We start from the raw sequence: 13,023 nt of genomic DNA on the forward strand, positions 1-13,023 counted from the left end.
CAGAACAATACAACAAATTCGCCAGTTATGTGCAGCAGTTTACCAAGCTATGTAATTATTTCTATTATTTAAAAAAAAATCTCAGTTTCCAAGGTGATCATTAATAATAGATGATAAGAGGTATATATTGAAACTGTTAAAATTAAGATTTCACATTAAAACTTCCTGTTTCACTGGTGTATGATTCATTCTCATTTAGGTACCAGGCATAGGAAAAGTAACAGAGAAAATGCTAAAAGCTTTGGAAATAGAGACTTGCACAGAACTGTACCAGCAGAGAGCTCTGATTTCTCTTCTGTTTTCTGAAACATCCTGCCATAATTTTCTTGAAATCTCTCTTGGTTTGGGTTCCACACATTTGGAAAGGTATTTTATACAAAATGTACTTATCCTTATTTTACTTGTTTTCTTAATATTTTATTAATTGGTTGCATTTCACATGAAATTAATAATAACTGTATTATTCAAGCTTACCTGTAATCTAGCCTTGTTTTTATTCTAATTCCCAGTAAAATTACAGAATCTTAGGGCTTTCTCTCAACTCTCCTAAGACCCCTAAGTCTAAAATAGATCACATATATTTGTAACTTTAAAAAATATTCAGTGAGGTATTTCAATTTTCAATATTGAAAAATATTTTCAGATTGTTGAGTAAATTCAGTTCGATCATGTTTTAACAAAAGATATACATTCTTATAAAAACAGAGATATTGAATACTTACAGAAAATGGCGACATTTACTAATATTTCTTACCTTTACTTTACTCTGTTTTTCAGACAACTGTTTTTGTCTAATTTTTAATAATTATTTTTCCATTGCTGTTTTTCATGATGTATGTGTGTCTGCTCATAAAATTTGACACTTACTTTGTTGGGAGCTAACCTTTGAAATTTAGCCTTCTTTTTTTTTTTAAGGGACTGGGAAAGAAAAAGTATGAGTACAGAAAGGTATGTACTCAAAAGTACAGTATATCAAGTGTAAACATCTTACCTCTTGAATGCATTTAAATATACTATGTGATTTCCCCTCTCCCCATGATGCAAGAGATACCAATACAATGCCAAAAATTTGCCAAATAAAGTTTGGGGTTGCCTGAATTATGGATTAGCTTATTTGTTTGTTCATTTATTTATTATTTAAGTGTATTCATTGCCCAACATTCATAAGCAGAAGCAGCATTCATAAGTAGAAAAAACAAAAACAGCTAAAACTCTGTCCATATAAAGATAATATATAGTTACCAGTCACTAATTTTGCAAAGACAATTAATTCAAATACTAGTACCAGCACACTTTTCCCATCATGTAAAAGAGACACTGGTTCTTTGGAGATAAAAACTGAGCCTTTTTTGAGCCATTCTTCTAGAATTTTTTTTTCTATTAGAACAGTAATACCAAATATAATTATTGCCACTGTGTCAAAAAGACCTAAGATAAAAATAGATTTTTTTCCTCCATATCTAGATATGCTGCTTCCATCAGTGACAGGCATCTGATACAGGAAAAAAGTTCAAGTAATCCAAACAGAGGAAGATCTGATTTTCATTGATTCCTCTTCCTTAATAAGCTGTCTATATTCTTTGAAAATCTGAAGAGGGTTAGGTAATCCTTTGAAATAGTGAAGGAGAAGATACCAAGAAATTGTGATAATTCTCTTGACCCAACCCCCCTAGTAAGCTTCACGATCAGAACTTTATTCAATGAATAATTCCTTCAAGTAGAATTAAATGTTGGATCGCCAAAGAACCAAAATTTATTTTTCATTGTGCAGTTTTTTAAAAACCAAAAAAAAGTCATTGTTGGATGTTTTTGATAAATTAAAAGATTTGAATTGGATCAAGACTAATTTGTTATAATTAAATCCCATTGAAATAATTGTAAAAGCAGTGTCTAACTTTAGCGCAAACTAAATGAGACAACTGGTCTTGATCCAATTCTAAATCTGACATCCACTATTAAATGATGCTGAACTGTTACATTTATCCCAAAGCTTAACTTCCTTTTGATATGTTACCATAACAGGCACAGGAAATCATATTGTAGTTTTTGATTTTTGTGTAGTAAGTATGTAGCATGTATTATAAGCTGAAACATTCATTTTTAATGCTGCAGGGGTTTTACAGAACTGTTTTTGTATTTAGGTATTGTTCAATAGATTTTGCAAATATTTTCTGCTTAATTTAAACTTGCTTGGATAATCTGTCAAGAACAGAACATGCTGAGATTTTCTTCTCTCTTGGCAGGACGTTTAATGAAATAAGTGCATCAGAACAATACAAGTTATGTCAAGAACTCTGCAGTGACCTTGCTCAGGATTTGAAAAAGGAAGGACTTAAAGTAAGTAACTTTATGTCTTCTGTATTTCTCCTGTTTATTAGCAGTCACATCTTCTGTATTTATTGGTGTATTGTTTTGGTGGGAAATACTTTTTATTTGTCTGCATTCCTCTTGGTCATAGGAATTTAGATAGAACAGAATTTATGCTAAGGGTGAAAATGATTTGTTAGATTTGCAGGCGGTCACTTGGTTAAAGATGAGTTCAGTTCCTAATTCCGTCTTTAACTTACATTTGTATATAAGATGGAACGTGTACTTACAAATGGACTGCCTATTGATAAAAATAGTATATGCCCCCTTTCTTGAGCTGATCTTCCTTCTTCACCTTTATTGCAAGACAGTTCTCAGAACATAACCGCTTCAGAAAAAATGTCTATTGTTTTTAATAGGCTAGAACCATAACTTTAAAATTGAAGAATGTGAACTTTGAAGTGAAAACAAGAGCTAATACAGTACTTTCTGCAGTTTCTACTGAAGATGAAATATTTGCTATTGCTAAAGATTTGCTTAAATCGGAAATGGAGATTGCGGCCCCAGAACCTTTACGTTTAAGATTAATGGGTAAATATCATTTCATATAATTATGCTGAGTACTGGCTTGTACAATTATATCAGTTATTGCTAGTTATTTGAGCAAAATGAAAATTTTGATCTATATGCAATTGCTGTTAAACTTTGTTCTTATATACTTCTATAATACCTTTACAATTAAATGGTTATTGAAAATTCCTCAAATCAAAATTTCTTCATTATTAATTGTTAGAATATATGTTTAAAATATGATTGCTCTATTGTCCCCTTCAAAAAACAGATTCTTAACACTTTCCAATCATCAAAAGAATATTTGGTGCTTCATGTATTTAAGCATGTGAAACTTTGTCTCCATCTCCACCATGATTCTTCTCGGGGTGGGTTGTGCAGTGGGGAATCATAGGAAGGCAAGGTTGTTTGACTAAGTTATTTATGTACTTATTTAAATATATTTATATGGCTGTCTATCTCACAACCATGCCTTCGACAACAAAACGGATTAAAAGCAGCAACAAAAATAATAACAACCAGGGGTGGGATTCTACCAGTTCGCACCTATTTGCTAGAACCGGTTGTTAACATTCTAAGCAGTTCAGAGAACCAGTTGTTAGAAGAAATTACTGGCCTAATCCTGTAAGGAAGGCAGGAAGGAAACATTCTGGTTTTGCTTACAGAAACTGCCTCTCCATTAACCCTTATTACATTCTTGGCAGGACTAGACTTCCTGTCTCAGGAACTTCTCTGGAGTTTTTTTCCCCCTCCGCGCTTGTGTGGAGTGACCATTCAAAGTTACAATGGCACTGAAAAAAGTGATTTATGACCATTTTTCACACTTACGACTGTTGCAGCATCCTCACAGTCTTGAGAGGCCAGGCAAGGAGATGCGTGCCTCGATGTGAGTGATATTGAGTTGGCCACGCCCACCCAGTCACATGACCATCAAGCCACATCCAGCCAGTCACATGACCACCAAACCACACCCACCAATTAAGCCCTGGCCACAGAACCAGTTGTTAAAAAATTGAATCCCACCCCTGATAAAAACACAATAATAATACAATGCCATCTATAGACAGTTTAACACAGGCCATACATTCACAGTAATATCAACAGTCATACAAGTTCACCTGAGGGAACATCCTAATCTTCAGGGACTTATGAAATGCCATTAGAGTCAGGGTCAAGTGAATCTCAAGGGGTATGGTGTTCCAAAGATACAGAAGACATGCTTTCTGATCTCATCAGATATTTTAATGGATAGAAGCCATAACATGCCTACTAGGAGAGGGGACGAGACCTGAGTGATATTTCCAAGGAGATCTGTGAAGTGGAAAAAAATTCAGTCCCACTGTATATGTTAAAGCTAGATTGAAGCCAAAATTGAGCAAGGTCATCCGATACATCACTATACATATCATAACTGCGACGAGAATAGCCTTCACACAGGGATGGAAGAAAGAAAAGATACCACCCTGAAGAAGACTTGACACAAAAAAATAATGGATTGTGCGGAACTGGATAAATTCACAATGGAATTAAGAGGCAAAGATGATTCAGACTATTATGCGGTTTGGGATAGGTGGTATAAATGGGTGGAGGATAGAAATAAGAGCTGATGTATATGTATAAAAGGAGAGGTATGTATTTAATAACGACACAAGCACTGTTAATGTGAATAGAGATTTGTATTTTTGTTTTTAAAAAATAAAATATTTTTTAAAAAAAGCTAGATTGAAACCAGTATGCACAAGATAATTGTAGGCAGAAGTTAGTTGACTCATGTCTAAATTTAAATTGATTTAAGTAGGAATTAAGTAACCTTATTATGCATTCCTATGTATGTCTATGCAATTCAGCATTTGTTGTTTTGATTATATTTTTAAACACTTACCTTTTTGTGCCTTGTTGTCATATTCAGGTATAAGAGTATCAGGTTTTTTAACTGAAGAAGAAAAAAAATACCATCAGAAGAGCATTGTTAATTTCTTAGGACCAGGAAAACAAGCCTGTGCTTTTAAGAAAGCTGTCAACATTTTCCCAAAAGTATCTGAAGGAGAAAGCTTTTTCAATAAAAAGAGAGCTACAAGAGAACAAACCAATCAAGGGATATTTTTAAACGAATCTTCAAACAAGAAGAGTCTACCAGATACAATGTCAACCATAACTTCAGGAGAACAAAGAAAGGATGATGAACATCAGATCTTTATTTGCCCTATTTGCTTTGAAGAGCAGCAAGATAGCACTTTAGAAACATTTAATAGACATATTGATATGTGCCTTAGGGGAACAAAAGAAAAAGAAAATGCAGAAATTACAGATAATAGCAAATCATGGAAAAATGATCCTCCTGTGGATATGGGGGGAAAAGAAGAGATAAAAGCTAAAATAAGTAAACCACCAGTGAATGAGCAGTCAATAAATATACCTGATTGTGATTCTGCAAGTGGCAAAGATGTTTTGCCTAAGTGCCTAGTTCATAAACAGAATGACAATGGATGCGGTCCTTCTAATGCTTCCGTATCTGAAATGCATGCTAAAGATGATTTATCTTCTGGAGCCTTGTTCATAGATAAAGAAGAATCAAATTGCTCAGGAAGTAATTTGCAAAGTTTTTCTGGCATTACTGAAAATGTTTTTGTTTGTCCAGTTTGCAACACAGAACAAAAAACAAAGGATCTCACCTTGTTCAATAGGCACGTGGATGTTTGTTTGAACAAAGGCATCATTGAACAGTTGACGGAAAAATCAGGTCATGGTGAGTATTTTACCAATCATTTAAATAAAAGTTTTTAAACTCATATTTTTGGAACGTTAAATGAAGTTCAGAATGCAAATTTATATGAGGTTTCTAAAAAGGAGTTGACTGCTTCTTCATTCTGTGTAGAAAGAGCCTGATGTTTCTTTCTGTAGAAAAATAAAAGTTTTTTTGTAAATTGTAACAATTTAGTTTTTAAATGCAGGAAGCATAAACATTGCTGGACTCTTGTCATACACAGATTATGCAGGAGCTGTGCAACAGTCTATCTATAACTCATTTGTCACTTGTCACTGGAAGTATAGACTATCTCCATAATTGTTAAAAGGGCAAATATTTATTTTTCCTTCCCAAGTAAAAATGATATAAATAGGGGGAAAGAACAAAATAGCTATAGAAAAGTCATGGTTTATGTAAGAGTTTATGAACTGTTTCAGTGGAGAAGGAGAAGAAAACAATAGTAGATGTTTTTGTTAATTCCCATTTGTTAATCATAATTCTGCTGGAATACATTTTTGCTTTCAGTTTACAAATTTTAAATATTTTTTTCCAGAAATCTTAGATAGAGGACAATATAATACAAACTTTTCAGCAGGAACCAAAAGGTAAGCTCTGAGCGAGTATTAATTGAATTTTTGAATATTTAGAATATATTAATGTCAAAACATTTTGTTGTTGTGGCTGTTTAATTAGTAATACATGTTTTTTTTCCTTTTCAGATCTGGAACAATAATTCCCCAGTCAACATCCAAAAAAGTCAAATCAGGCAATACTAGGTGCACTATAGAATCATTTTTCAAATGAACACAATGAATTAATTTAATTATTGTTATGGTACAGAGACTTAAAATGAAATATGTCACTTGGACCTTATGTATTGTGTATAAATTATGTAAGTTGAAAGAATTATATAAAATATAATTATATAAACTTAAAGATTATATTGCTTACTTATATTGCATATATATGATTTTGCACCAGGTAACCCATCACTTTATTTCAGATGCACAACCTCATATTTTAAAGAATGCATAAAATGTATGGAAGTTGACTTTTAAAACTGATAAGCATATTGTTATTTATTAAGGAGTGTCAAGCACTTTTAAAAGCCAGTTCTCCTTTGAATAACATGATGGTAATGGCTGTTATCTTCATAACTCTTAGATAGGAAGGGAAAAGGAAAGAATTTGTATTTTATTTAAAAATTAAAACTTGTCCTTTATAGATCAGGCACTATTATGAAATTTTAAGATTTGATTTGCTTGCATCAATTCTATATAAAAATATTAGAAAACATGGAATATTTAGCACCCCAAATTCAGAAACATTTTTTTGTACAATCGTGTAGCACTTCTAGCCTTTGTTAATTGAAGCAGGAACTTGCTGACTGTCCATTGGTGAACAAAACTTTATGTACTACATATAATATATGATATTAGTAAAAGCAGGCTAAATAAACTTACATATCCTGAATAGAGCTACTGTACTGGAATGTCCATCATTACATGAATCATTACATGACTGTTCCTGATTTTATGACTGTTGCCAGAGTTGTTATGTAAGTCTGGCTTCACCCAGACTTCTAACGTTGTTTGTCAGAACTGGCTGGGAAGGTCACAAATGGCAATCACATGACCTTGGGATACTGCAACTGTTGTTAAATACATACCAGTTGCCAAACTCTCAAATCATCTGGTCTCAAATCATCATGTGACCATAGGGATGCTGCAATGGTCATAAGTTTGAGGACCAGATATTAGTCACCTTTGTCAGCACTTTGAACAGTTGCTAGACAAATGGTTGTAAGTTGAGGACTACAATGGTACCTCGGTACTTGACTGTTTCAAAACTCATTGAATTTGGTACTCAATACATTTTGACATGAAAATGTCCCAGTATATTGCATATCATTTGTTTGGTACTCAATGCACTGTGATAGGAAAAGAGCGAGAGTCACAGAGGGGTGATAGGAAATCAGCCATGCTGGGAAGGTTGCTGCAAAAGGAAGAGAGGGATGGCCACAGAGAGCAAACAGGAAGTCGGTCATGTTGGGAATATCACTGACATAGGAAAAGGGACAGAGAGAAAAGTCCTTCCTGGCTGAAACAAAAGATCATGTGGTAAGTCATGGGAGTGGTTTGGCACTCATCATTTTTAGTACTCATTGTACCTCCCAAAACCAATTAACAATGAGAACCGAGGTACCACTGTACTTGTATTTACTTACATTTTAAATTGTTTTCAAAAATAAATGGCTGTTATATAATACAGATTTATATGAAGTTCAAATTGTAATTGAGCACAAGCTGAATATGCATCATCACTGTGATGCAGTTGCTAAAAAGACAAATGTAATTTCATGTTGCATTCCTAAAAATCTAGTTTTCATTTCAGAAAAAAAAAATATATTCTGTGTTGACCAGATTCCATCTTGAGTATCTCCCTTGTGCCCAGGTGTCAGACAAATTCAAAGAACATGGAAGAGATACAGAGAAATGTAATGAAGATAATCAAGAAATCAGAAAATGAGCCTTAAGAGGCAAAATGGAAATGGAGAGAAGAAAATATATTGCGTGAGTGGGAGGGAATAAATTCAGTTGCACTTTTGAAGTACCTGAAGGATGTTACATAGAAAACCAAGATCTATGTATCAGAATGCAAGACATGGAATAAATGATCAAAATTATGGGAATTCAGATTCCTATTAAATGGTGAGATCATTTTCTACAGTATTAAGAGCAGTTCAATGAGGGAGTCAATTACTAAGGGATCTAGTGAATTTGAACTCTCCTTTAAACAAAAGCTGGGGTTTATTACTTTGAAATCCTGCATTGACACGGACTCCATGGTCTAAATGAGCCTGGCAACTTTATGATTCTTTGGAGTTTGTATGCTTTAAAATAATTTAATTTGTAATTTATTCAATGTAATTTATTTTGTGAAATAATTTTAATCTAAGATGCATTTTCCTAAAAATTGTGGTACCATTTTTTAAAAAATTGTAAAACTCAAGATAAAGATTTTAGCAAAACAGCACAAAATGTGTAAAATAAATACTCATTGATGAAACTGTAGTTTGCATTTTCTCTATTAACCATAAAGATTATTGTTTCAGTTTTTCCAATTCTTGGAATTGGAATCTGGTTCATGCTTTAGTCTATTTTATTGAATTTATAGTCAAAAGACTAAATTAATGCCTTACTGCTTTCTTGGATGAGAAGCAAAAGCTTCTTGGATGTGATGCAAAACGCCTCTTGAAAGAAAAACAAGAAAGTCCAGTTGCCTCTTGAAAAAAAAAGGGACAACCATGACCTGGATGACTGAGAATCTGAATAGACATTGCCTTGGCTTTGGTGGCACAGTGGTTAGAGTGCAATACTGCAGGCTACTTCTGCTGACTGCCAGCTACCTGCAATTCAGTAGATCGAATCTCACCAGGCTCAAGGTTGACTCAGCCTTCTATCCTTCTGAGGTGGGTAAAATGTGGACCCAGATTATTGAGGGCAATAGGCTGACTCTCTAAACAGCTTAGAGAGGGCTGTAAAAGCACTGAAGTGGTATATAAGTCTAGATGCCATTACTATTACTACTCAAAAGCGGACTATTGTGTCCATATGTGGCTTAATAGAGACTACACCCAAATGGGTTGATGTCCAACTCCACCAGACACCCGCTCCTATGTACTGGTTACCATACTTAGCAATATCATACTGCCCCACATTAGAAGACAACAGGCTCTCATTTGGCTAGGGTCAAGGATGCTGATGAACAGGCATTGTTCACCAGAACAATGCACAGGTCCATCACGAGATTGAATTCCCATAGGCCAGCATGGAAGACAGCTATTCACTTAATATCTATCCATCTTAACCCCGGAATGCCGGGAGAGAGGAATGGGCCAAGGTACCTTCTTATGGCTTACCCATCAGTGATCCCTCTATCAAGCCATTTGGCTTTGACCTGCCTCACACAGTCTGCACAAAATTGAACAAAATTAGGTGATGCTGGAAGAAGTGCCTCTGCCCTTTATCAGTGGGAATGGGAAAAGTCCCCTTGTTGGTATTGTAGTGCTAATATGCAAACTATTAACCATATTGTACAAGATTGCCCACAACATGCGTTTTCTGGTTCCTTAGAAGATTGGCAAGAAGCAACACTAGATCACTTGCATAACTGAATTGGGCATCTAATTGTGAGGCCACTGGCATAGCCTCATAGAAGTTTTGTATATAATTACATGGATTGTGTGTATATGTTTACTTCCCTTCCGTCATGTTCTCATCATACACTAATAATTATATAGGCAGCCACTTTCATCTACGTGGGCCTGAGCAATAACTTGAATGTGAAGAGAATGCCTGGGTCTGGAATTTTGTTGTGAATAATAAAAAATTCTGATTTTTTTGAATATATAAATAATCTAAAATGATCTAGACCAGGGAGCACACTAGATAATGGCATGGGACACGACTATCACTTGCATTTGCACTCTATGCGTTGTTGAGGACCAAAGACTGATTGATTGGTTGACTGGCTGATTAAGGGATTACACAGTTGTAAAAAGGAGTTTTTTTTTGTAAAGCTCTAGATCAGTCAACTAGCCAGATATCTTAAAAATAGAAATAAAATTAGCAAATTAGACACATTAAACTTCAAGCACTCACTGTTAGCATGTAGGGGAATTAATAAGTGGCATAGATTTAAGATTCAAGGAGCTGATCATATGGTTAACAAAATATGCAGCATCTGAGCAATGCACATTGATAATCTACAGTCTTTCATTCTTATAATTAAAATAACTGAAAAATGGGCACTTGTTTTAAATACATTATATTTTGCTGCTTTTGCCCAACTGAAAACAGATCAATTGTAATTCTGTATGGCCTGCATGCTCAAATAAATACATGTTTATTGGAAATGTGCAGCTATTTTATAAAACTAATTTTATAAAAATGGCATTAAAAGTTATGGTTAGTATTTAAAATGATTTAACAAATAAACATTTAGGAATAATTAGTCTGAATGAATTCTCTGAAATACTATTTTTTATTTGCTTTTTCAGAATTGTCCTTAAAACAACCCTACTGTATTTGATTTATATTTAAATATTTTTAAAAAAAAAAAAAAAAAAAAAAAAAAAAATAAAAAAAAAAAAAAAAAAAAAAAAAAAAAAAAAAAAAAAAAAAAAAAAAAAAAAAAAAAAAAAAAAAAAAAAAAAAAAAATATTATTAAAAAAAAAAAAAAATTAGAACTATCTAATAGTTTTAATACAACTGTTTCCCGGATAACTATTTTTATGTTACAAATATGACTCATTCACAAATGTATTTACTTTCATGCTGAGTCATTTTTGTCAACATTTATTTAGAAGGCGGAAAATTAGCAGTTTTATTCACTAAAACCATGCATGGAACTTAATTTCAACCATGAAGTAGTCCAACCTTAGGCCATGAGCAACTGATCTACAGCCATAGTAGTAGTAGTAGTAGTAGTAGTAGTAGTAGTAGTAGTAGTAGTAGTATGTTCTAAATATACCTTGTATTTTATTCTGCTGTTTAAATCCCAATCCCATAAACAGTCCATTAATCTTTTGGATTTACAGTCTAATAACTGTAATACAAAAGGAAAAGGACTGAGAGGGAAGAAGAAATAAGTGAATACGGACAACACATACAAAAAACTTTCCAAAGTGCAAACAAAAGGATTAAAAATGGTCAAAATTGCTTTACAATGAGTCATCATAAAACCTGGAATCAGAGTCAGGGAAATCCATACTCTTCAGTTGAAAAGTCAATTGTGGTCATGATGTGATCCACGTTCCATCCATTATGTGTAATGCATATAATTGTGACCATCTTGACTTTTTAAAATCATATATCATTGGGACATCCCTCAGTATTGTTCTTTTTTTAGTCTGTTGATTCACAGTGTAAATATTTCAGTAGTGGCAATACTTTAAATTGTGGCAGAGCTAATAAGAATTTGGAAAGGATTGACAGACACCACAATAATGTAATTCCCAATTGTAACTTCAAAAAAGGCAACTATGATCTTATACACAACGATCTCTCATCCCTTGATTGGCAATCTCTATTCACTGGATGCAATACTGTTGAAGACCATTACAACATATTTTTACTTGAAGTCAAAAGAGTCATCAAACTATATGTACCAACAACAACTCCCAAAACAAAACAAAAAGCAGATTACCCATATCAATAAGGAAACTTCAATCCAAAAAGAGATCACTCTGGCGGAAAAACAAATCTGGTCACGTTGCCAATTTCAAAAACCGATACAAAAATTTATGCCACCAGATAAAGACCGAATGCACCAATTATCACATTAAACAAGAGGAAAACCTTCTAAGCACCAATTCCACCGTGCTTTTTACAATTTTGTAAACAACAAACTAAAAGACTCAAGGTCCATCCCTCCTTGATAGGACCTGATGGTAAAGACTGCAACGACAACACCATTAAAGCCAACATCTTTAACACATTCTTCGGCTCAGTATTTGTAAACAGCAATGGATCATGCCCAGTATTTCCTAGCCGTACCACAGATAACAACAATGATCTAATACATATCGATTTCACAGAAGACAATGTTGAAAAAGCACTACGCAACCTAAAACCATCTCTATCTATTGGACCGGATGGAATATGTGCCTACTTCTTAAGAAAGCTATCCACTGCCATAGCCAAACCTCTAAGCATAATCTTTGAAAAATCTTTCAGAACCAGCTCCTTGCCTAACCTATGGTCACAAGCCACAGTCATCCCCATCTTCAAAAAGGAGACCCAAGCCTAGTTGAAAATTACAGGCCAATCTCCTTATGCTCGTCACCTGTAAAGTCATGGAATCAATTATTAACCAATCCATCATCCTTCACTTAGAGACAAATAACCTACTCTCCAATAAACAATTTGGTTTCAGAAAAAAACTATCCTGTAATCTGCAACTCTTACACTGCAAAAACATATGGACGACACAACTCGACCAGGGCAAAGCAATAGACGCAATCTACATAGACTTCTGTAAAGCCTTTGATTCAGTGGTACACGACAAACTACTCCTAAAAATAAAATCCTATGGTATCTCTGGACAACTGAATAATTGGATAGAAGCATTCCTGTCAAACAGACAACAAATGGTCAAAATCGGGAGCGTACTATCAAATCCAGTACCTGTCAATAGTGGTGTTCCCCAAGGCAGTGTTCTAGGACCAACTCTCTTCATACTCTACATAAGCGACCTCTGTGATCATATTAAGAGCAATTGCGTTCTCTTCGCTGATGATGTAAAGCTGTTCAATACCACAGACAATACTGCTACCCTACAAAAAGATCTTGACTATGTATCAGAGTGGTCAAACAAATGGCAACTTCAAATCTCAA

General features: G+C 34.0%; 1 protein-coding gene across 1 annotated transcript in view; it reads left to right on the forward strand.

Annotated features, from left to right (window-relative positions):
• The window catches only part of POLK (DNA polymerase kappa), a 31,771-nt gene extending 23,079 nt beyond the window's left edge, over positions 1 to 8,692 (forward strand). The window contains exons 10-16 of the mRNA XM_087958274.1: positions 200 to 366; positions 916 to 948; positions 2,244 to 2,337; positions 2,727 to 2,898; positions 4,787 to 5,623; positions 6,177 to 6,228; positions 6,343 to 8,692. Coding sequence (XP_087814400.1) covers positions 200 to 366; positions 916 to 948; positions 2,244 to 2,337; positions 2,727 to 2,898; positions 4,787 to 5,623; positions 6,177 to 6,228; positions 6,343 to 6,427 — 1,440 coding nt within the window. The 3' untranslated portion in view covers positions 6,428 to 8,692. The remainder of the gene's footprint in view (positions 1 to 199; positions 367 to 915; positions 949 to 2,243; positions 2,338 to 2,726; positions 2,899 to 4,786; positions 5,624 to 6,176; positions 6,229 to 6,342) is intronic.
• The last annotated feature ends 4,331 nt before the right edge of the window (positions 8,693 to 13,023 follow it).

Source organism: Notechis scutatus, chromosome 2 (assembly GCF_049901735.1).
Source record: "Notechis scutatus isolate UNSWTSFEM ecotype Mainland chromosome 2, rNotScu1.2, whole genome shotgun sequence".
NCBI lineage: Eukaryota > Metazoa > Chordata > Lepidosauria > Squamata > Elapidae > Notechis > Notechis scutatus.